The following is a 25930-nucleotide window of genomic DNA, read 5'->3' as shown; positions in this document are numbered from 1 at the left end:
TGCTATGCCCTATTTATATTAACTACTATGCCCTCATGTCTCCACCCCACCATTCTGCCCGTGATTGTCTTTTTTGTGTGTCAAATTTCCCAACACAGTGAATGCTTAATCCAAAAGACTCGGTAATGATCGTGTCCTTTAATTTGTCTTGTCTCTCGCTATCACATTTAGTATATCAAGATAACTTCATATCTAGTCCAGCTAAAAGTGGTGCGAAGCTTTTTTTTCAAGAGAGTTTAACCTGTACTCTGCTAAATTGCACTTTTGATTTTCCAATTATGTTATTTTAGTCTCCTCAATTGATTCTTCTAAGTATCACATTTTGTACTCCATGACATTACGGTACACATATAGATCTTTAAGTTTAATTGCACTTTTAGTTTTTCAAGTATCACAAATGTGTAATTTTAGTCTTTTAGATTTTAAATGTGATAATTGAGTCTTTCGAGTATCCTAAATGTTAAATTTTAATCCTTTTTCATTAAGCCCAAATGCATTATTAGAAGTCGATTAAGTCAACTTTTGATATAATTTTTTTTGTAAATTTATGGTATCCTTCGACTAATAATCAATCACTAATTCTTCAAAGTATTAATATTCATTTAAAGAACTAACATCTAGAGTTATCAAAATTTGTTGACTCAATGACCTACACGCTAGATGATAAAAAATGATAGCCTAAAAAGAATTAAACAAAGTGGATTTGCCTAAACTTGTAATTTTTTGGCCCTTAGGTTTATTCAACTTGACATTATTTTTATTTTATCCTTATAAAATTAGAATAAATTTAAGAAGGAAAATAATGGGCCTCCAGGCCAGGCCTGGCTAGGACAAGAAAACATGGCCCCAGGAAAATTTAGGTTGGGTTAGATTTGACACATTCCAATATTTTTTTACACATGAACCTAAAAATCAAATCCTTAATTAACCACATGCTATAGTCAAATTTTCAATCATAAAATCACATGAATATACTCGAGAGCAACATGTGAGCACTCATTAGGGATTTTGGGTCTTGCATCAAAGTTAGCAACCTAAATCTATTTATACCCACAACATCATTAAGAGACACACATTTATTACCTCTAACATTTATTGCGTGAAATTTATTTTACTTACTTAAGCATTAAAGTGTCTTTGCATTTATGTTAAAATGTTTTAATTGCATAAGAGTCTTAATTGGTATAAAAAAGATTGAACAAAGTCACATTGGTCAAGTTAATCACCTACCCAAACAAATTTCTAATAGGTCAATGAGTAAAAAAAGTTATTTTTTTATATCATAATATTTAAAAGTGTGATTAAGAATACAAGAAAATAAATCATCATGATTCTATCACTAAATAAAACATGTACTTAGGTTATAGGAATATTAACTATGACTATATATAATAAAATATTACCAATGTTTGATTATGATTATGATAGTGATAGTAATTGTAATAACAAAAATAAGAACATTTAAAGAATTGGTGTTGCTAAATGAAGAGTCGGAAACAATCTGAATTAATTCTTTTGTAATTTTATGAAATTATGATAGATTTATGATTTTAATCTCAAAACCATTTTTAAACATAAAACTTAAAATTAAAAGCATCAAATTTAAACTCTATTTTCTTGTAGAATGAAATAGCAAGCAAGAGTATGGTGGTCACGGAGAAATATCCACCAAGATACAAACAGCCACGCTGAGATAGAAATTAGGTAGGTAGTGTTGGATGTGTTTGGTTAGCTGTCTTTCATTTACATCCTTTAATTTGTTATCTCTATCAAAATTGACTGCCCCATGCGTTAAGGTCTCTCCTTCTAGAATTTGTTTAGAGCAAGACTCCAATTAACACTGGTCCAATCCCAAGAGGGGTATAGCAAGGATGAAACAGTACCTTTATTCAAGTAAGACATTAATAACATGCCAAAATCCCACACAATTTAACGTGAAACGTTGTAATAGTATGGACCAATAAACCCAACCATCACCCTGATGTTTGCTTAAAGCTAATGCCTAGTGTACACCCTTTGCCTAACTCTTTTCATAACACATAGACCCCTCCTTCGTATCATAAGATAGACCCCCCCTCCTTTTGAATCAGAAGATACACCCCTTCCCTTCATAATAGGATAGACCCTTTTTTCAGAAACGAAAAACCTTGATTTTATAGGTACAGATTTTGTCAATAAATATGTGCATAAGATATTATGCCACATGTAACACGTTCATATGTCCATGCCTTCGATAACAGGAAGATAATTAAAGAGATTTTTTTATATATAATTAAGTGTTTTTGGGGTCCTAAATAAAATAATAATAGTGAATATCAAATAAAAAATAAAATTTATTATATTAAAATTATAAAAATATTAACGAATATTTCTTTCGGTAATTAGAAACATTATTTTCATTTCATACTAAAGGCACGTGGTCTGAATTTTTTTTACATAGTTAATACACATTATATTTTTTTGGTGCAAAAGGAAACTAAACAACGAAAATAACGAAACTAGCCAACATAATAAATTATATAAACTGAGCTAATAAATTATTCACATTACTTATTTCTATCATACTATTTCTCATTGTATCTCTTCTATTATAATGAATGAATCAGCTTAAGCTTTGGTTTTGTAAAAAAAAAAAGATAATCATTTAACGCGTAACTTTACGTAATTATGCCATTAAAGATATGGTACATCAAATATTTATTAGTTTAAACTATCTGATTGCAAGAAACTCTATTGCATTGGATGCATCGGTTGTTGGGGTTTGTAAATTGTAAATGATCTAATGTAGGGTATGCAGCTAGTACTGACATATTTAAACATTAAACTACATATAATTGGACTAGTTTGTTTGAATTTTTTTTTAAATAGATAGAATTTGCTTACTAAAAAAATAAAAAAATTACATTTTTAAGAAAAATAATTTATACAAATACATCAAAAAATAGAAAGCAACTTATTTCATTAAAAAAAATAATCCAAGGAATTACTTGTTTGTGTGAGAAGAGAAAGAATCAGAGTTATCAATTATTTCTAAATTATTAACATATTTAATATTTAATATTTAATATATTACAAATATATTTCCATGGTGATTTTCATCAAAAAAAAATCTGCTATTGATTCTTTAATTATAAAAAATATTATTAATTTGTTAAGGAGTGTATTTATAATACTAATTAACAACCCTTCATATATATATTTAAAAATTTATAATAAAACGATTAAAAATATTATAATATATTTTTTAACTTTTATAATAATTATTTAAAAGTTATATAAATAATCCTTTGTAATTACTTGAATATAAAAACAAAATATACAGGAAATACATGTATATTAAACTCTATTAATACACATATGACGTGTCATCACATATAACAACATCTTTTTTGTTAAGGAATAACTTAATAACATCTTGGGCACATTTTTTTTGTGCTAATTTTTACTTGAAGTCTGAAAATTCCAAGAGAAGCACAAAATTCTTGTTTTGGATTTAATCTGTGGCAGTGGTAGCTGTCCGAGTGACGAAGATTTTGTAAGTTAAAAGGGAGGTGTCAAACAAGATTTGTTCTATTTTTTATTATTATTATTTTGAACGGGAACAACAAAAGTGGTGAGTGGTGACTGTGGTGTTCATAAAATCTTGTTAGGAAATGCCAGAGAGTCATTTTCCTTGAATTAATTAGTATTGGCTTGATTTTGAGGCTAGTTTTGTTTGCTCTCCTCATCCATTACTTGAAAGCTCGTAAAATTGAAAGAAGTAGGTGGCTTCCAACCACCAACTACGCAATCTCAACAATAAATACAGGCAACCACAAAAATAAATGGATACCTGTTTCTTTTCCTTGAATTAATTAGAATTTAGATTTTCTTTTCGGGTCAAATAGGAATTTAAATCCAGATATGGATTTGACATAGCGATCACATCTTAGAAATTAGCAGGTGAACTTACATTGTCTTGCAATTAAAGCCCAAAGATACAAAAATGGACATTGCCCAAATTGTTTTCCAAGTAGACTAAGCTATACTACCTTATAATTATAATATAACAATGATAAATCCATGTTACTTTGATGGATGTTGCAGGGACAGCTTACAATTTCTTACACCAATCGGTTGGATAACTGGTAATATTCCTGCTTTAATAACTCAACACTCAACACAGCTATCAAGTCCAACGTGCCCAAAGTTAAAATGAAAGAATAGAACCCAAAACTTATTAAAATTATAATAATGATTATGATAAAGCTATCCATAATATCAATCATCAATGCAACACCATGAAAACAGAAAACTCAAAAAAAAAAAAAAAAAAAAGACCAACAGAAACAAAGTAAAGATTCATCAGATCGGTATTGGAAGCATTTTAGTCATATAGGTCCTTCCAAATTAAACCCTTGGAACTAGAAAGAAAATTGCATGAACATGTGAGAACTCAAATTTCCACAGCTCAATCTTGAACTTTTTTCTTGCCCTGACCAGCACATATCCCATGAGGACTTATATGGAGTCAGACTGAAGATCCGTTGACACCAAACCATATTAGGCTACAATTTGAGCATCTTGTCCCACTTGCAAGAGTCACCATATCCTCATAATGGAGATACATCTATGGGGATTAGGGGAACTCTAGATTTGGAATTGTATGTCCTTATGGTAAAACTAAGACTGGCATAGAATTCAGAACATGGAGTGTTAGATTGAAGAAGCAAATATGTTGTGGGATTGTGGCTAGCCTTTGTTAAATTATTCCATTGAAGGACAGCATGTCGGAATTCTTTCCAAATTACACTTTTAGTATTTCTTGTACGAAACTCAAATTAAGACATCTAAGGGATTCCAATCCCAAGGTTAATGTTCTTTGCTTGAATTTATGCTTCAAGTTTGATATTAGTATGTAGTATCACAAGCAACATATATTTTTCAGATGTAAAAAATCACTCGGGAAAAATAGTTTGGATATAGAAAATGCGGGTCTCAATTTTTGCCTCCCCCTGCAGCCCTGGTTAGTACTATTATATTATGAGTAATGATGTACATGCTATTTTTTACTGTAAACATTTCATCAATACCTCTAATTTTTCTTTATTTATTTCTTCTAATGATATACATGCTATTTTTAATATTATGAGTAATGATATACATGCTTACATTTTTCTCTTTTTTTTTTTATTCTCTCTGCTTATTCGATAACACATTGGGTGTTTACATTTTTCTTATTGCTACTAGTAATATTTATTTTGAATATTATAGACCATAAATTGTGGCATCAGGTCTAGCTTGCTACAAAGGTATTCCAAAGCTAATATATATATATATATATATAGTGACGGACCTACATTAGTATGAGGGTGTACACTTACACCCCTCATTTTTTAAAATTCATTAAATTTGTAAATAAAATCTTGATTTTATTTTTTATAATTTGCATCCACGGACTTAGGATCTTAAATCCGTCAAAATATATATATATATATTGGAAAATATGCTCTCTCTCTCTTTTTTTAGAATTTTTCCGGTTAGATGATAAACGTGCACAAACATATCAAAACTGAAGGGATTATTGTGAGTAATTATACATTTCCCTTTGCCTTCATGTTATTCCAAGTTCAATCACAATGTCATCGTACTTGTTATACACTACAGAGACACTTATTATTTAAAAAGAAATTATACATTAAATAATAAAAAATATAAGTTCACTATTTGGACCTTCAAAATGAATCTGCACGGCCTTGCTGCTTATAACGTCAATAATCGTGTTCTTATATATATATATATTGGTGAATCACAGGGGCTAGTGTCTCAAGAAAACTAGATTAAAACCCACGAGAAATAACGGTGCATGGTAGAAAGAAATATCTGTAGAAACAGCTAGAGAAATAAAAAATTCTTTTACAATCATCTAAGGATTGACTACAGTTTGCCAATAAATCTGTAACTTGATTTGCTTCACGCAGAGTATGAGATCATGGAAAACTTCCTCCAATTTGAGTAAACTAAAGAATCCCTCTGACCATACCAAAAGCCAGATGCGAATCAGGGTAACCATGAATTACAAAATTAATCGCCACCTGAGAACCAAATTCCACATTAAAAACTCTGAATCCTCGACTCCAAGTAATTTCAATACCAATTAAAATTGCTCAAAGCTGAGACAGGCACCAGTATGAGATGCATAACTAAAGATAACACATATATTTCTTATATATAAGGTGAGTCTCACAAGTCACATGTCGAGCCAACCTCGCATGTTTCTTCGCCAAATTATTCTACGCAATTCAGGAATTCGGTAATCAAAACACGGGACAAAAATTGAACAAAGAACTGTATGAATAAACTTATTTAGAAGAAATTAAAAAAAAAAAAGTTTATCTGAAAGTTATATTTCCTAACATGCATGAAATCCTTAGAAAAAAAGCATGCATCTAATATATATATATATATATATATGAGGAGAGATTAAATTATACCGGTATATGATAACTATTACATAATTTTATAACTTTTAATTGAATAATTTTTTCTTAAAACTTACCGTTAGATTGAAAGTTCATTTCACATAAATCACATACAAAATTTTATATTAATTCAAAATCATTTGTTATCTCGTTCATATAGATTAAAATCGACATAATATAAATTTTTTAAAATATAATAAAATATGGAACATTTGATTATCTTATTGTTGAATTTTGAAATTTTTTGACACAAATGATCCTAGTAACATGTAGATATAATTTAACGATTTGATCAATAAAAATCGCATTTTATATCAAGATAAAATACCAAATTGAACTTTAAAAAAAATAAAGAATCAAACTAAACTATAAATAAATAAATGATCAAATAGGTTATTTAGCCATATATATATTTGTTGAGTCCAAAGACGTTTAAGTCTCAAAAACTCATCAAGATCCTTAATTATTTTTATTAGATGCAATCACAAAAAGAATATGTTACATGTTGCATATGTTATTTAATACTTCATTTATTTTTCTAATGTCTGAGAGTTTGCAGAAACATTTTTTTAGGATATCTTGTGAAAAATAAATGAAGTCAAGATCTAATATACCATCAAAGTTTTGTTATGCAGTACCTGTTCTAACACAAAGATGTGATTGTTGTTGCAAACCTTAGTACACGCAAGCCATAAAGGAAGAACTTTCTACATGAAGAAAGGATGAGCATTAAATGTACCCAAAAGATGAGTTTTGTCATGCAGGACCTATTCTAAGAGAAGTCTTTTGAAGACATAGATAGTTTATCTGCTATGCATAATTTCTTCTACTCTTCTTCTTCAACACGATTATCTGTATAATCTCAAAACACCTTTATAATCTTCTATGCACAATTTCTACTATTCTTCTTCTTCTTCAATACGATTAGAAAAAGCTCTCAAAATACCTTTATAATCTTGAGAGAAAAACATCAAGTGCTCAGATTGTTTAACCGTATGTAAGACGATTGTGTATTAGTCTCTGAGTCAATCTTTCATCACAAATCTTGTTTGATTTATTTAAAGCCAATGGCTTGGTAGAAGAAAAAATATTAGATTTTGATCAAACTTGGACTAAAGTTTAATTTGTAAGAGTTAGAAGTGGCCATGATATAATACTTGTAATCCTTCAAAAGTTAGTGGAATTTGATAATTTATCAAAAATTGAACATAGTCTAAGTTGTAAAGATAAACTAGTATAAATATAAATCTGTGTTTGTTCTTTTCTTGTTTCTTTTTATTTGTTAAGTGGCATTGGGACTAAATTTTGTTTTAATAGTTATAAGATAAATTGCAACTTTGAAAACTTGTTTTTCTCATGTTGTGTAGTGTTCTTGTGATAATTGCTTTCTTACAAAATTACCTATACGGACAAAAAATCTTGTTGTTTTCTAAAAGATTTAAACATTTATATTAAATCACAACTCAACCTCCCTCTTTCATGTGATATTTGTCCTTACAATATTCATCAAGAAGTTTCACTAGTATAATATTTTCTTGATGAATATATATATTCATCAACAAACAATTTAACTTAACTTCTTGTTTCTTTAAATCTATCATTTCTAATATCTTTAGGTTTAAATTAAATTTGAATATTTTTTAATAAATAAAATATATATCAATAATTAAAAATAACTACAAAAATTATTTATCATAAATTTAAAATATAGTTTATATGTTTTAAAATATTTATTTATTACCCCTAAAAAATTATTTATTTATTACAAATTTTAATTCTAATATAATTTATAAATATTTATTTATCATCAAAATATAATTTTTAATTATATAAATAAACATTTATCTTATATAATGCAGATGCTAAAATACTAGTTCATTTTCAATAAATGTAACTTGAATTTGGATTTAATATTGAAAATTGATTCAATCAAATCCAAATCAAACTTACACATATGTATACTACACATATGTATACTAGTATTTTAGTACGTGCATAACAAGGTAGATGGTTATTTTATGTAACTAAAATTATAACAAATAAATACTTTTAAATATATAAATTATATTATAAATAATTTTTTTCATAAATAACTAGTATTTATAAAGATTGGATCGATTTTTATCAAGAAAGTAATCCAAATCAAAAAAGCAAAAACTGTTTTAATCTTTAAATTGGATGACTTTTTAGTTCAAAATCAATCCAAATTGAACTAAAAACATCCCTAATCATTTAATAACAGATTGTTATATACAGTAAATTTATTAACTTTTATAATAATAATATTAATATAACTTTAAAAAAATATTTTTTAAATGATTTTGATAAATAATGTAATTTTTTAAATGAAGAATACAAAAAAATTTAAACTTTTAAATTTTTTTATTAATATTATATTTATTAGAAAACACACACACACACATATATATATATATATATATATATATATATATATATATATTTATTAATTTAAGTTTTTATTTTTACTGATTAATATTATGCGTGTATGTTATTTTCCTTTCCCCATGTGAAACTTTCATCTATTTCTAATTGTTATCTTCGTTTATCAAAAAGAAACTCATTAATATCATGCAATAATTGAAACATCTCATTAAAAATCTCTGGGTTTTTTTTTTATGGACAAGGCACATAATTTTAATTTAAAAAATGGGGTGAAAAAAAAAACACAAAACACGAGAAAGCAAAAAGATAAAGGAGAAGGGAAAAAGAGAATAAAAATACAAGGTTTGTCGATGGTAGGATTAATTTAGGCATTGGACAAGTAAAAACAAAAATGCTTTATTTGCCTTCTTCAAGGTAACTGACCTTTCATTGCCTCAAATCTTAGTATTCACTTCCTTAGTTCCATTCTAAATACAATTCTCAAATCTCTCAATTCCTTCTCCAAATCTTAATTCTCCTCCCATTTGTGTGGGTCCCAATAATTTTAAGGATAACTTTTAAAAAAATAACATTAATAATTTACAAATTTAATGTAATTAATTAAATTAATTAATCTTTTTAAAGAATGCCAATTAGTTAAAAGATGGTGTGTTTTTAGAGGAAATGGTCATAGGTCCAAACATGGACTTTATCTTTTGACTATTGTTGCCTTTATGAATTTATTATTATTTTTATAAATTATATTAATCACTCTGAAGATTTAGTAAAATTATACATTTTTTTGTTTTTTTTATCTCTATGCTAACCTCCATAATTATTTTAAAACTATCATACAAACTCTCCTTATACATTGCACTCACCTTCCTTTAATTGTTTAAAAAATATTAGTTATAAGGAAAGTTCTAGTAAGTGTTAAAAAAAATAAAAATGATAGTTGGTTCTTTCAGTTTTTGAACTTAACCTTTTCATTTTTTATGACTATATTTTAATATTTGTGTTTTTCATTATAACTACTAATACACTTAATAAAAGTGATTTTGATAATAATTTATCACTAATGATTTTCGTAATAACTGTTATGTTATTGTAATACTTAGCAGCTCTCGAATTATCCTTTTATTAAAACTTTTGCATTAATTTTGTTAGGAGACAAATCAATATGATTGCTTATTCTTTGGCATGGGTATCTACTGATCATGGTTGTCCCACTTTTTTACAAACACACCATCTTGTATTGCTTGTTTGATTATTAATGAAATAATACGAGCAAGTTTTGATAAAAAAAATTCAAATTTTCTATTAACTGTCATGATTATTTTATTAATTAATTGCTTATTTCTTTTCATAATTAATACTTATTATATGAATTTAATTGTTTATAAGGTTTATTTGACAAAAATATATTTCATAATTCAATAAATATTTTTTAAATCTTCCTTTTATTAATTAATTTTAGAAAAAATAACATAAAAAGATTGTGGAAATTAAATTAAAATAAGCAAACAAATAAATAATATTAAAAAAATGAAAGAAATTTTTGTTAGAATACTCTTTTTAACATGAATTTTGTTAATAACAAATTAAAGAATAATGCAAGGGGTGTACATATTGTTACATTGCTTGTGTTCAACAAGATTTTTTTTTCCAATTAAATTAAATTTTAAATTGATCCTTATTAAACTCATAATATAATGGAATTCAAATATTCAATTAAACTCATGTCATGTCATAAGGTTTAGCAAAATACAGGTTGGGGTGTGTGATTCACCCACGTTCACTTTTTTGATTTATCGACGCCGCCTCAGTGTGTAGAAAATTCGATTGCGAAGCGGGAAAATCCAAAATTTGAAACGCTAAAAATCAAGCCGTTAATTTTTTTTTAAAAAAATTGTACCAGAAAAATCAATAAGAAAGAAAAAAAACACATACCCCACAAAATATGAGTATAAATACGAATTTACGATTTCACCCTTCCTATTTCAAATCCAGAGAACAATCTATACGTTCCTTCTTTCTCCGTTCCTCACTTTACTATTTCACTCTCAATTCTCATTTCTCAGGTAATTAGCATCTCTCTCTCTCTCTTTACGCCGAATATTCATTTCCGATTATTCGATTATTTTAATTCAAAATTTTTGTTTGCTCTATTAGCAAATTGAATCGAGCGAATTCACAAACCCTAGTTTTCGACGATGGGTCAGATCCAGTACTCCGAGAAGTACTTCGATGACACTTATGAATATAGGTACACGCACGGTTCCATTTTCCTTCGTTTTCTCTGCGATTAATTTAGGTTTATTGATTTTATTTATTTGTATTGGTTTGTTGTTCAGACATGTGGTTCTTCCTCCTGAAGTCGCAAAACTGCTTCCCAAGAATCGTCTTCTCTCCGAAGTAAGTAGTAACACTCTTTCCCCTCAATTTTTGTGCTTCGTGCGTGATTGATAAGTGTTTGTGATTTTTTTTGTTTTTTGAATTAAAAACTCGTTTTATGCAGAATCTGACCTGAAAAAAATGATCGAAATTATCAGCGTGTAGTGATCTTTTGATGAAATGACCAACTGAATTGTTTGGGGGTTTAATTGGTAAACGAATATTATTCAATCAAGGAATGAATGTGCGTAGATTTGTTCAAATTTTGTTTACTGTTGATGGTTCTATTTCAATGATTTTGTTCTATATATCATTTGTTGACTATTGAACGTTTGAGTTTTCAATCCCAATCCAAAGAAGTGTTCACATTTAGTGTGGGACAATGTCTTGAGTAGGATAGGATTGTCGACAAAGGAGAATACAAAAAACATAATTTTGGTCTATGTTACCTAGTGGAAAGTTGAGACTACGTGATTTCATGGATTTAGGGTTTTCTTGTGCAAATTTTGGGTGAAAGTGTTATTTTTGTTTTTGATTTGAAATGGTCTAAGTATTGGGTTTTGGTTTTATGTTACAGAATGAGTGGCGAGCTATTGGGGTTCAGCAGAGCCGTGGCTGGGTTCACTATGCAATTCATCGCCCTGAGCCACACATAATGCTTTTCAGGAGGCCGTTGAATTATCAGCAGCAGCAGGAAAACCAGGCCCAGCAAAGCATGCTTGTCAAATGAACACTTTCTATGCAAATCTGAAAGTGGGATACAATGTTATATAGGTTTTAATTTGTTGGTATGTGGTGGATGTTATGAAGACCCTACTGCCGTGGAATTCTCTTTTTGTGGAGAATTTTCATGTGGTTTCAACTGTCATTTTTATGTTTTGTGGACATGATGATGTGTCATGGATTTTTATTGGTGTACCTCTCGTGTACTCTTATATGCTTGGTGGATTATATAATAGTCATTTTCGGTTAAATTCTGCTATGATTCCATGGCTCAGGCATGTGTGTTTTCTAGTGATCACAAAGTCTTTTTCACAGCGACATTTGTAATTTTTCTTTATAGGTAAGCAAATAGTAGTCTTTTTACAGGTATGCCAACCAGACTATGCAATTGTATTAATGTTGGAAAAATAATTTTTGTTCTTTCTTCAGCGCTCCTAGAGGCAATTGTGTGCTTTACATCAATTTGGATGATGGTAGGTAGTCTACAAGTCTTTGTGTTCCACCAACGGGTGTTCCCCTGCAAATTCTGTTGATTTTGAAATGTTTGAAGCAATGATCCATTTCAGTGTTATCAGGTTAAAAATGCTTGATCGATATCTGGCAGGTGTCCAAATATCTTAGTCTTGTGGATCGCCATAGGTTAGGTCTATCTTTGTGATGCCCGATAAAAATTCATACATGGTGAAAAAGTTGATAAAAAAACTCAAATACAACAGTTCTATAGTTTTTTGGAGTCATTCATGAGTTTGTCAAATGAAAGATATTTGCAACACTCTTTCTCTTTACTAGAAATTGATTGAAAATTACAAATTCTGATGGGTTTTACAAACATATATATGATTAAAATCAAATATGATTGTTTTCTCTCTCTGAGTCGAATGAATGATCTTGTTTTTTCATTATTTTTCACCCTTTCATAAGTTTATCCAACTAATCTAGCTACAACAACAAACCTAGATCCCTTCACCATTAAGAGTGAGGGCGAATAAGAGATGAATTGGGACAAGTTTATTTTGTATTTACTTGGCTTGAATTTTTTACAGAGTCATTTGTTTGAATTCAAATTAAACCCGATCAAGACCCAAAATATATGAGACGAGATCGGATAAATTTAACATTTTAACATAATATATCATTATTAACATCATATATACCAATATATAAATGAAATATAAATAATAAATAAGGTGATCTCGAAGACATTGACTAGTAGATTGAGTGCTGTGATAAACAGTGTGGTGGAAGACACTCATCAGCATTTATTCCTGGTAGGAATATCCAGGACAATATTCTTCTCGCTCAGGAGCTGGTGAGAGGGTATGGTAGGAAAAATGTGTCTCCTAGATGCTTGGTGCAAATGGATATTCAGAAGGCTTATGATACGGTTGAGTGGCAAGCAATGCAGCATATTATGGTGGAGTTGGGATTTCCTCAGAAGTTTATAGACTAGGTGATGGCTTGTGTTAATTCTGTTTCCTATAGATTCTCCCTTAATGGTGCTCCAACGGGTATTTTAAAAGCTCAAAGAGGGTTGAGGCAAGGTGATCCAATTTCTCCTCTCCTCTTTGTTCTTGTTATGGAATACCTCCATAGAATGCTTCATGGCCTTGGTTCAAACCATAACTTCAATTACCACCCTAAGTGTGAGAAGCTGAAAATTATTAATTTGTGTTTTGCGGACGATATTCTGATTTTCTAAAGAGGGGATCGTGGATCAATGAAGCTGATGATGAACAAAATGAAAGAGTTTTCAGAAGCAACAGGTCTTCAGATAAGTCATTCCAAGAGTAAAATCTATTTTGGAGGGGTGGATGAGGATACTCAAGTTAGATTGCAGCAGGAATCTGGTTTTTTGGTTGGTAAAATGCCTTTTAAGTACCTTGGTGTTCCTCTTGACAGCAAAAAGCTCACTATTAGTAATTGTCAACCTTTGATCGATAAGATGTTGAAAAGAGTTCAACATTGGAGCGCCAAACTGCTATCATATGCTGGCAGAGTGCAATTAATTAACAGCGTGTTATTTGCCATCGCAAATTATTGGCTCCAAATCTTTCCTTTGCCTAAGAAAGTGGTGAAGCATATTGAAGGGATTTGTAGAAGTTTTCTTTGGACAGGTAAGAGCAGTAACAGTAGGAAAACCCCTATTTCTTGGGATCATACTTGTGATCCAAAAAATGCAAGTGGACTGAATCTGATTGGTCTTGAGGATTGGAATAAAGCTACAATTGGTAAACTTCTTTGGAATATTTGGGAGAAAAAGGATAAGTTGTGGATTCATTGGATACACATTTATTATATGAAAAATAATAATGCAGATAACTTCCAGCCGGGGCAAAATTGTTCTTGGACGTTGAAAGCTATTTTCAAGTATAAAAATTTACTTACGCAGTCTGCGGTTTGGAAGGAGATGTGTGATGCTGGGAAGTATAATACGAGGAAAATGTACCAAGTGATTAGAGGTATTAAACCGCAGGTGGAATGGAGAAAAATTATTATAGGTAACCATGCTAGACCTTGTGCAATTTTCACTCTGTGGTTGGCTTGTAATAAGCGGTTGTTAACAAAAGAGAGAATGATCAGGTTTGGCATGCCCATTGATGGTTTGTGTGTTTTCTGTAAGATGACTGAAACATGTCAACATCTGTTTTTTAGTTGCTGTGAAATCAAACCAGTTTGGGAGAAGATTCTGCGTTGGGTTGGGTATGTTCACACTCCTACTATGTGGGATGAGGAGCTTGGTTGGATTGTGGAAAATACTAAAGGCAAAGGTTGTAAAAGAAGTTTGATGAAGTTGGTTGTGGCTGAAACTGTTTATAGGGTTTGGTTTGTGAGAAATCGGATCATATTACAAGGTGGTAGGAAAGAAAAGCTTCATTGGGAGACCATAAAAAATGTGATTCTTAGAAGAGTTGAAAACAATAGGAAACTTATGATGTATTGCAATAGGAATCTCTAGTCTTTTTGGGTTTTCTTGTCAGTTTGGGCCTGGATCTTTGATCGGCGGGTTTTGTATTGATCAGTTTTTTGCAATAAAATATTCTTTATTCCAAAAAAATATAAATAATAAATTAAAGTATATTTAATTATATCAATAAATATAATATCATATTATATAAAATAATTTTAAGTTTTAAAACTGCAAAAGTATAACTTTTATTTTTAACATCAACTTCAATCTAAATTAAGTTTGAAAAAGGTAAGCTAATAGATTACCAAAGTCTCTATATTTAACGTGAGATTTAAATTAGTTTTAACAGTTATCAAAAGTTAATGTATTATTAAGGGATCTTGTTTAGTTAGTTAAATAATGTGTGTGAAATGAAGGGTTATTGTAAAGTTTTTTTTAGATTGGAGTTCGACTTTTTCCTTTGAATACAAGGGTATAATATATATATATATATATATATATATATATATATATATACATTGTAGAAAAATGCATTTCATGAAAAAATTTAAATTATAAAACCCAATTAAATAATTAATAAAATTACAAAGACTTCTAGTATTTCATTAGCGTACAAGGGCATACTTTTTTTATTTTTATTTTTTTATCATGGAGGTTTGTGGACAAAATAAAAAATAAAAAATTCATGGAAAATATGGTAACTCGTGACGGGCCGGGCCCAATTTTTGTTTTCTCAAGACAAGAATGAACTCGCTCCATTTTCATTCTTCACTAATTGGAATTAGAAAAAAAAAAAAACTGTGAACGGAAATTAGGGCTCGTAAGTTTCGATTTCGGTTGCAGATTGGGGTGGTAGCGTTGCAATTGCAACATTCTTGAAGAGGAAAAAAAAAAGATTCGGAATACTTTAGTCATTTGCATCCTCCAATTTTGATGGAATATGTGTAATCTATGATTTCGTTCTTTTAATTCTTCGAAGTTCATCTAGGGTTTGCTTTTGCAATTTGATATCAATCAGATCGATTAACCTGCATCTATGGCCCGAGCACGCAATCTAATTGTTGCTGCGGGTTTAGTTGCTTTCGCTGCAGCAGGCATGGCATTTCCCTTCTACATGGCGTAAGTCTACTCAACTATTCATTGCATTTTGTTCACACTAATTAGAAGCTCATAAGTTAATGTTTACATTCTTTTAGAGTTTCATTTCTATACATTGTTCGATTACAAAATTTTACACTGTTAAGTGTTAATAAATAAAAAAATTATTTGTAAACGACTTTTAAGATAATTATTGTAAAAGTTAACAAATTTAGTATTAGATACGGAAAAATTCTTTACACTGTTAATGCATATGATATTTTACTCTTAATGTTATTGTTATTGTTCAGTTCATCAAAGAAACCTGTTATTGACCCAACAAAGCCACTTTCACCACAAGCAACTTTTCGAGGGCCTTACATTAACACAGGCTCGCGTGATGTTGGTCCTGATGTTGGTCCCCAGAAGAAATGAAGCAAGTTCAGTTATTTGTTCAAGCTCATATATATATATGCTCATTGTCTGAGATTAAAATTTTTATACCTCAGTTAGGTGTATCGTGACTTTGAAGGAAACTATGAATGGGAATTCTTTTCTGTAAGAGGTGTTTTACAATCTGTATGTATGGTTTATGTTAATTTTAGCAGTTTGAATAAAATAAAATAAAAAGAAGATGAATGGTGTGTTATTTGTCATGTGACTTGTATTGCCTGTGTTGTCTTCTGACCATGCTACAACAACGACAAAAGTCTTATTTCACTAGCTGAGTCGGCTACAATTACATGATGCTGAATATTGTTTATTATGACATTCCTCATAACAATTTCTCCCATTGTCTTAGTTTCTTTTGCTTTTCATAGAACTAGAAACCATGCAATTTACTCTCTGCCATAATACTTCCGGTGGCCTTTTTTGTACTTCTTTCTTTTCTTGTGACCATACCGTGGCAAAAAATTTAAGCTCTGTAGCAACCTGCACCATTGGCAAAGCTTAGTTTGTGATTGGATTTGGGATTGCAATCTTGATTTTGTATAACTGATGCAATACTCTTGATGCAGTTATTTGCTGCTCTGTAAAACTCGTCCTGTATGCATTTGTTTTCTGAACATGATAACTGACTATAATGCAAATTTCTATCAAGCGTGATTTTGGCTTCCTGCGGGACAAATCCACATACAATAGTTGCTGCCAAATACACATGTTTGTGCATTGTTTTCATGGAAGATTGGCTTACGCATGCATTGCTGTGTGCACATTAAAACTTAACTGTATTCAGGAGACTGGCTGCAGTTGTATTCTTATGGCAATGTTTCAATTTATGGCAAGTTCTATGTGCATTTTGATACTTCTAATTTTAGTTCTCACATTTGGTGATTGTTTGCTTACACTTTTTGGATGTGCCTTAGACTTTTTCGCATCAAAATATGAAGAAAAAAAAATGCAGAGGTTCCATTTTGTTGTTTCTACTAGACGTGAATCTACAATGTCAAACGCCAAACCAATCACGCAGTTGGTCTTCATAATTTCTTAATTATTAAAATTAATTTCTTAGCTCTAGATTTTGTCGAATGATTAAAAGGGACACCCGATATCTGGGAGTTGCTAGGTGCACTCAGCAATTATGTGATAGGACAAAACTGCCCTTGTTTAAAAAACGCAATTTTGAACTGCGGAAGTACCTTAAGAATCTTCTTCCGTGCCATCTGGCGGAATCAATTGCGGGAGAACCTTCTTTCGTGAGTTAATTTGTTTTTTTGGTTTTTAAATTTTTGGATTATTTTGTATTTTACTATTACAAAATTTAATGCATATTTAATTCAGGTTATTATTACAAAATAAAAAATATTTATTTAATATATATTAAATTTTGTAATAGTAAAAAAAATTGTGATACTAAATAATTTTTATTTTTAAAAAAATATACGAATTAAATATTTTTTTATTTAATTTGGGTTATCATTATAAAATTTAATGTATATTTAATTTGGATTACTATTACAAAATTTAATGTATTAAATATTTTTGTAAACTTAACCCGAATTAATGCATTAAATATATTTTATTTAATTCGGGTTACTATTACAAAATTTAATTCAAAATAAAATAAAAATTTATTTAATATATATTAAATTTTGTAATAGTAAAAAATTTGTGATAGTAAATATTTTTTATTTAAAAAAATATATACAAATTAAATAATTCGTATGATTTATATTAAATTTAATTATCATAAAATTTATTATTTAAATTTATATGCGCATTAAATATGCATTAGAAATTGTAGTGATATATATAGTAACATTATTTATTTTATAACATAATTGACTCATTATCCCAGTTGGTTATAGCGTTGTGCTAATAACCTATATATTGTTTAATTTGTATATTTTTTGAAAATAAAAAATATTAATTATCACAATTTTTTTTACTATTACAAATTTAATATATATTAAATAAATATTTTTTATTTTGTAATAATAACCCGAATTAAATACGTATTAAATTTTACAATAGTAATTTGAATTAAATAAAAAATATTTAATGCATATTCAATTCTGATTACTATTACAAAAATATTTCATGCATTAAATTTTATAATAGTAACCCGAATTAAATAAAAAATATTTAATGCATTAAATTTTGTAATAGTAATCCAAATTAAGTATACATTAAGTTTTGTAATAGTAACCGAGATTAAATAAAACATATTTAATCCGTATATTTTTTAAAAAAGAAAAAATATTTACTATCACAAATTTTTTACTATTACAAAATTTAATATATATTAAATAAATATTTTTTATTTTGTAATAATAACCCAAATTAAATATGCACTAAATTTTATAATAGTAACCCGAATTAAATAAAAAATATTTAATGCATATTTAATTATGGTTACTATTACAAAAAATATTTATTGCATTAAATTTTATAATAGTAATCCGAATTAAATAAAAAATATTTAATGCTTTAATTCGGGTTACTATTACAAAAATATTTAATGCATTAAATTTTGTAATAGTAATCCAAATTAAGTATACGTTAAATTTTGTAATAGTAGCCTAGATTAAATAAAAAATATTTAATTCGTATATTCTTTTAAAAATAAAAAGTATTTACTTTCACAAATTTTTTTACTATTACAAAATTTAATATATATTAAATAAATATTTTTTATTTTGTAATAATAACCCGAAATAAATATGCACTAAGTTTTGTAATAGTAAAATACAAAATACAAAATAACATAGTTAAATACAAAATAATCCAAAAATTTAAAAACCAAAAAAATAAATTAACTCACGGAACAAGGTTCTTCCGTGGCTTGTGGAAGAACTTTCTTCCGTGAGATCTCACCCAAGAAGTTATTCCGTGAGATGGCATGAAAAAAGGTTCTTCCACAATTATAACATTAACTGCGAAAGAAGATTCTTTCTCGAAAACTTTAAGAGGTATTTTGGGAATTCTAAAAAATTATTGGATGCACCAACAATCTTGTTGGGTGCCCCTAACAATTCCCCCTATATCTTCATGGTACTCCCCAACCTAGCCCACAAAAGAGCCAATTCTCAATTGGTGTAAAAGTCACTGGAAAGAATAATAAAGCACAAGACAATTAGAAAATAACAGAACAAAGTTGGAATCCTAACAAGCAAACAGAACAACAGAACTAAAAGGGGAGGGAAATTGCTCCCCTCTTTTGCATTTTTGGATAATTTTTTTAAAAAAATAACTATTAACATGTTAACGTTTTTGTTTGTGCTTTGTCCAGCTTCATACATTTTATTTTTCTCATAACTATCTTTCTTCAAAAGTAATCCTATTCAAGATATTAATCAGAAACTGAAAAAAAAAAGTCACAATAAAAATAGTTTTTTTTAACAATTATCAATTTGGTTGATCTTTCATTTTTTTTTTCATATTAGTTTCATGGTTTAAAATAGTTTGGTTTTAACACCCCTAGCCTTTACTATTCCCATGTTTCCTTTTCCTTTTAACTGCAGCAAAGCAATTGACTGTCGATGAAATTTTGATATCTATGCCCAAAGTCTCGTGTCTTATCCGATCAAATTCACACTCAGATTAAGATGCTCGTGATTTAGAGGCCTTTTTCAAGCAGTATAACACCTATAAGCTTAATATTAAATGAGTTAGATTTTGTAAAATATGATTGGATTAAAAATAGATCTGAAATAAATTATGTATTATATGCCTTTAAAACGTCAAGTAATTTAATTCATTTGATTGAATAAGATAATAAATTATTGTAAACTTCTGACCATAAAAATAGAATGAACACAGAAAGTGGGTTTGTGTTGTGAGAGGCGGAGCCGCGGGTTCAGCGTGTGGCAAATCTCGTTAGCCATGCTTCGCGCAAAGTGCAATCTAAAATCAAGAGCATTAACCCACTTTGACACGACACACACAATGATCCATAATAATCCATTGTTTAGAGTTCCCACTGTTTTTCAGTGTCTTTGTTTTTTCTCATCTAGAAAAAACACTCACGTGGTAGATACTAGATCCCCCAACTCAACACCTGGCCCACAACAAGTTACATGGCCTTCAACCTTTCTTTCTTCCTCTTCAAAACTTGTGGACATCCCTCGTTCCACCGATCTAATTTCTTTCTTTTTTTCCGGCAGAAAAAAAGGAAGAAATTCTGTCAAAATATTCAGAGACAAACATTATAGCAAACATTGACTAACAAAATTTTCACCCCAATAGTTTTTCCTTAAATTAGCATTTAGCACCGCAGCAATTAATCATTAATCATTAATCAAAGTAAGAAAATAAAAGGTGGGAGAGAATGACACTTCTGAACAGTATTTTGTCTGAAACTGAATAGAGCAGAAGAAAGAAACACTTGAAACTTGCACGACTCAACTACAATCGCGTTCGATTTCTCTTATTATGAACCTCTCTCTATGCAATTCTTCAAACCTTAACACCTCAAGAAAACCATTGATGGCACTCCCTCACTCCATCTCTGCCTTAGCCACCACACTCACACTCTCCTCGCCAACAACCAAACCCCAGAAAGTTAACCCCTTTCCCTTTTTCTCGAACCAAAAGACACGATTTTTAACGAAACAAACGCGACCCAGAAGCAGAAGAAGCCTCTCTCTAACCCCTGCACGCGTTGCGGCGCCACCCTCAACTGTTGAAGCCGATCAATCATACCCGGAGACCGAAAATAACGAAACTGAGGAAGAGTTTAACGATGAAAGCTCTTATTCTAAATTCACTTGGAGGGATCACTGGTACCCTGTTTCGTTGATCGAAGATCTGAACCCTCTCTTGCCCACACCGTTTCAGCTTCTGGGTCGTGAAATCGTGCTCTGGTACGACAAGTCCATTTCCCAATGGGTTGCTTTTGATGACAAATGCCCCCATCGTCTTGCCCCTTTGTCTGTGAGTATAACTAACCGCCAATCCCTCAACTGAAGCTTCTAATAAAACTAATAAACTAATATTTGTCAGAAAAAAAAAGGACGTGTTTGGATACTAGTCATAAGTACGTGTATAGAGTTTTTTCCGATAGAGAAGCTCTCAAAACTGCTTCTAGCTTTGTATCCAAATAGACTCTAAATCTCGAAAGCTAGTTCATTCATAAGACGAGGGTTCACTCCACTTATATGCATTATTTTAGTCATATCACTATTCACTAGTATATATGGGATCTCTAATATTCTCCATGTTTTTCTTATATTTTAGTCATTTTTTTATTCATTTTTGTGATTGAAATTGGGTGTTTTGGTTTTTGGCAGGAAGGGAGGATTGATGAAGATGGGAAGTTGCAGTGTTCTTATCATGGGTGGTCTTTTGATGGGTGTGGATCTTGTGTTAAGATACCTCAGGCTGCATCTGAAGGCCCCGAAGCACGTGCTATTGGATCTCCTAAAGCGTGTGCCACTAGGTTCCCTACCATGGTGTCTCAGGGCTTGCTCTTCGTTTGGCCTGATGAGAATGGTTGGGAGAAAGCAAAGGCCTCCAAGCCTCCAATGTGATTGATTTAATTTAATTTGATTCGGTCTTTTTCTGAGGAATAATGTTAAATTAATTGTAATTGGGCCCCTTATAATGGATGTTGTTCTGTGTATAGTATTATTATTTTATTTTGGCTATGGAGTGTTTTGTTTTGTGTTTTATTGACCTGTGATGGTAAATTTGTGTTTGTTTAGGTTGCCTGATGACTTTGACAAACCGGAGTTTGCCACGGTCAACATTCAGCGTGATCTGTTCTATGGTTACGATACTCTCATGGAGAATGTCTCTGATCCTTCTCACATTGAGTTTGCTCATCACAAGGTAAAAATAACAACACCTTTCAACTTTAAGATGCAGACTGCTGGGTATTTTATTTTTATTTGGTGTGCTTGTAGATGATATTTTATTTGATCTTGTTGTAAGTGGATTTTGTTTAACATATTAATTGGTCCAAAGAGAGTTATCAGGGAGAACCTTTTGATTCGTTCCATTTATTATACATCTTTTCACTGAAACCGCCACATAATTAGCATATATTTTAAAAACTTTGAGAAACCTTCTTCATGGGTGACGTTTTGATTTGATTGAACACGATATCATGAGCCTTCATTCTCACGTTTTGTTAGTTTACTAACATTCAATCTATTTTCTAGTGAAAATTTGGTTTCACTGTACCAGTGAATTTAGTTAGGAAGTTATTCTCACTTTGCAAGTTAGTGTATAGGATCTTAAACTTTTACCATGTTTCAAGTGTAGGATTAATTGATTATGTGTCTCTTAAGCTCATAGATGTGCTTTGTCTATTTATGGCCCCTGTAATTAACATGTTTCTTTATCAAATTGCTTATTAATATGTTCTTCAAAAAAAAATATTGCTTTTTAATATGTATATTTAATTTAGAGTCTACCTAGTTAGCAATTGAAAAAGTTGAAATTATTCGGCATTGCTAGGAACTTGGGGTTATCCAAATCACTAACATAAATATGATCCACTCTACAGGTCACAGGAAGGAGAGACAGAGCCAAGCCTCTGCCATTCAAGATGGATTCTCGTGGTTCATGGGGCTTCTCTGGAGCTAATGAAGGGAACCCACAGATCAGTGCCAAGTTTGTTGCACCATGTTATATGATGAACAAGTAAGCCAATGGCTTTTGCGTTGTTCTCATGTGCATTACTTAGTGCAGTATTAACCCTGTAGGAAATCATATGGATTCTATGAGTTCAGGGCCAAAAAATTTGTGCTAAACTTTAAGGGAAAAATGTTAGGTAGCTTTTGAGTCATAGGTGTCTCGCATACTTCTGTAATGAAAATACTAAGTTTAAACCATCAAAGCTTCCTCAATACGTGGTTAATTCAGTATCAGACAATCTATTTGGAGAGTTCACAACAAATCTTTTCCTTTTTTCCCTTTCTGAATTTCTCTCTTTTTCACCCTCTAAAGGACGACTGGGAAAGTAATGGAGAATGTTGAACTTTCTGATGAAACCTTAACATATCATCTGCTGATTAGGATGAGACATATGTTACTATGTTAGCTGTACCCTCACTATGTAGTATGTGAGGTTCTTGGAAAGGATAATGTCAATTTAAGTAGGTATATTGATATTAAGAGTGAATTTCTTGGAGACATATATGACTAACTGTATCCTTTTTAAGTGTTTATATGTATATTCAAGATGCATTTCAAATAACTATTACTTTATCATAGGATGTTGTTTTCTTTTTCATTTGTTGCTACTGAAGCTCAATGCACTTGGCATTATTATTGCAGGATTCAGATTGATACCAAACTCCCTGTAGTTGGTGACCAGAAATGGGTAGTATGGATATGTTCCTTCAATGTCCCCATGGCACCCGGTAAGACTCGCTCCATAGTTTGCAGTGCTCGAAACTTCTTCCAGTTCTCAGTGCCAGGGCCAGCCTGGTGGCAAGTAAGATTTCTATGTCCAGTACTGTCATTTTTCTTCTGTTTGATAAAAGCACATGCATGTTCCAGTCTGCTTATTTCTATGGTCTTTCACTGAATTATCTATACAAATAACTTGTTCTTCCCTGATGATTATGGTGTAGCTAATTTTGTAGTCTCAATCAATGTGAAAAGCTGAAAGAATTTGTAATTTCTCTATTTGAAAATATGCTTAAATCAAAAACACTATGTTGAAAGTTTCTATCTGTCCTGAAAATGGTTCAAGAGTGTCCTATAAACTTTCCTCTTAGGATCGTCAATATAATTAGGTGCTTCAGTTACATTAAAGTTGACATATAATGTGGATTTATCATGGTAACTGAGATTCATCACCATAATGTGGGAAGTTATAGAGACACTGAGATTTAGTTTTTCATACTTTAAAAATTTTGGTAGGGATGTTAGAATTTGAATGCCATTCCTGTTAGTAGAGGAAGTGAGTAAAAAAATCCTTTTGAATCATTTTATTATACCTTGAATAGTGCAGGATGGGTGTTTTTACTTTTTATGTGGACAAGAAAAATGTTGTTAGTGATAATGAGGGTTAATAAACTTTGCAATACTCCATCCTTTAAACAATATCATGACCTGACTGTAGATTTTTAAGAACATGACTTTAGTTAGTTCATTAGCTAATGTCATTCCTTTTACAAAACCAACTGCATTTAGTAACTATAACTGATACAAGGGCTGTTGCTGAATACAATAATCTGGCTTATCTTAACAAGCCGTTTCTACATCTCTATGGATCTCTTCGGGTTAGTTATTAGTGTTCTAATATAACTAGACTTATCATAATTCTGGTCAACTGAGTAATCTTACTGTTTGCATTCAATTTTAAACAATGCATACATGTACGGGGTCTCACTTTTGGCTTCTACATGTCTCAGGTCGTTCCTAGATGGTATGAGCATTGGACTTCAAACAAGGTATATGATGGAGACATGATTGTTCTTCAAGGCCAAGAGAAAATCTTCCTTTCAGAAACCAAGGAAGGTGGAGACATTAACAAACAGTATACAAACATCACCTTCACACCAACACAGGCAGATCGCTTTGTCTTGGCATTTCGAAACTGGCTAAGGCGGCATGGCAATGGCCAACCAGAATGGTTTGGCAACAGCAGCGACCAACCATTGCCATCAACTGTTTTATCAAAACGTCAGGTACAATAACATGATTCATGATTTTCATTTTGAAGCCCCTTAATTTGAACAACGAAGAATGTTAACAATACACACTTTCTAATTCTTTTTTATCGATTAAAATTCACTTAAGACATACAATGAATAAGTTGTGTGCTTATTCTTACCCAACAATTAAGAGTTTTCTGGTATCATTTCGCTGTGCTAACCAAGAACTAAATGAAGCATTTTATTTATGTTTGTGTAGATGTTGGATAGATTTGAACAGCACACTCTCAAGTGTTCATCATGTAAAGCAGCATATGAGGGATTCCAAACATGGCAGAAAGTCCTAATTGGTACAACAGTTGTGTTTTGTGCAACATCAGGGATCCCATCAGATGTCCAGTTGCGTGTACTTTTGGCTGGACTCGCAATTGTCAGTGCAGCCATAACTTTTGCCCTAAATCAACTCCAAAAGAATTTTGAATTCGTGGATTACGTGCATGCCGAAATTGATTAAACACTTCCCTCCAAAGGAACTTCTACTAGTTAGTTGTAAATAGAGTTGAAGACAAAAATACATGTATACTAGTATTTTGATGAAAGAGCTCAAATCTTCCTATCCTTGGTGTTACTAGTATTTTGATGAAATTACTAGTATTTTGATGAAAAGAGCAACAAAGTTGATCGTGAGATATCCTTTTTGAATAAAAATTTAATCAAAGTATTACAATAGAGGGGTGGCTACACGAAACAGTTAGGCCCGTGAAGGATAAGTTTGGTCTGTGAAATAAATTAATTTTTTTTTCAAGTTCTGTATCCAGTCCACAAAAATTTGTAGATAAATGGAGTTCCGTATCCAGTCCGCAAAAATTGTTTTTAATTATGTGAATGTATGAATATATGATTTTGATGATGTCAAAGAATAATCAAATAAG

The 25930-nt window shown here is 30.5% G+C and overlaps 3 protein-coding genes across 3 annotated transcripts; all 3 read left to right on the top strand.

Annotated features, from left to right (window-relative positions):
* Window positions 1–10815: 10815 nt before the first annotated feature.
* LOC114378508 (cyclin-dependent kinases regulatory subunit 1) lies at window positions 10816–12231 on the top strand. The gene is made up of 4 exons (XM_028337104.1): window positions 10816–10924; window positions 11016–11109; window positions 11198–11258; window positions 11815–12231. Exons 2-4 carry the CDS (start codon window positions 11057–11059, stop codon window positions 11965–11967), a joined length of 267 nt encoding a protein of 88 aa, XP_028192905.1. The 5' UTR covers window positions 10816–10924; window positions 11016–11056; the 3' UTR covers window positions 11968–12231.
* Window positions 12232–15636: 3405 nt separating this feature from the next.
* Window positions 15637–16729, top strand: LOC114378658. Its single transcript, XM_028337302.1, has 2 exons — window positions 15637–15987; window positions 16257–16729. Exons 1-2 carry the CDS (start codon window positions 15905–15907, stop codon window positions 16378–16380), a joined length of 207 nt encoding a protein of 68 aa, XP_028193103.1. The 5' UTR covers window positions 15637–15904; the 3' UTR covers window positions 16381–16729.
* Window positions 16730–20690: 3961 nt separating this feature from the next.
* Window positions 20691–25803, top strand: LOC114379955 (pheophorbide a oxygenase, chloroplastic-like). The gene is made up of 7 exons (XM_028338807.1): window positions 20691–21321; window positions 21678–21913; window positions 22092–22218; window positions 22898–23034; window positions 23671–23830; window positions 24756–25031; window positions 25258–25803. Exons 1-7 carry the CDS (start codon window positions 20821–20823, stop codon window positions 25510–25512), a joined length of 1692 nt encoding a protein of 563 aa, XP_028194608.1. The 5' UTR covers window positions 20691–20820; the 3' UTR covers window positions 25513–25803.
* Window positions 25804–25930: the final 127 nt, after the last annotated feature.

This window comes from Glycine soja, chromosome 12 (genome assembly GCF_004193775.1).
Source record: "Glycine soja cultivar W05 chromosome 12, ASM419377v2, whole genome shotgun sequence".
NCBI lineage: Eukaryota > Viridiplantae > Streptophyta > Magnoliopsida > Fabales > Fabaceae > Glycine > Glycine soja.
This window is presented reverse-complemented; position numbering and strand designations above follow the sequence as displayed.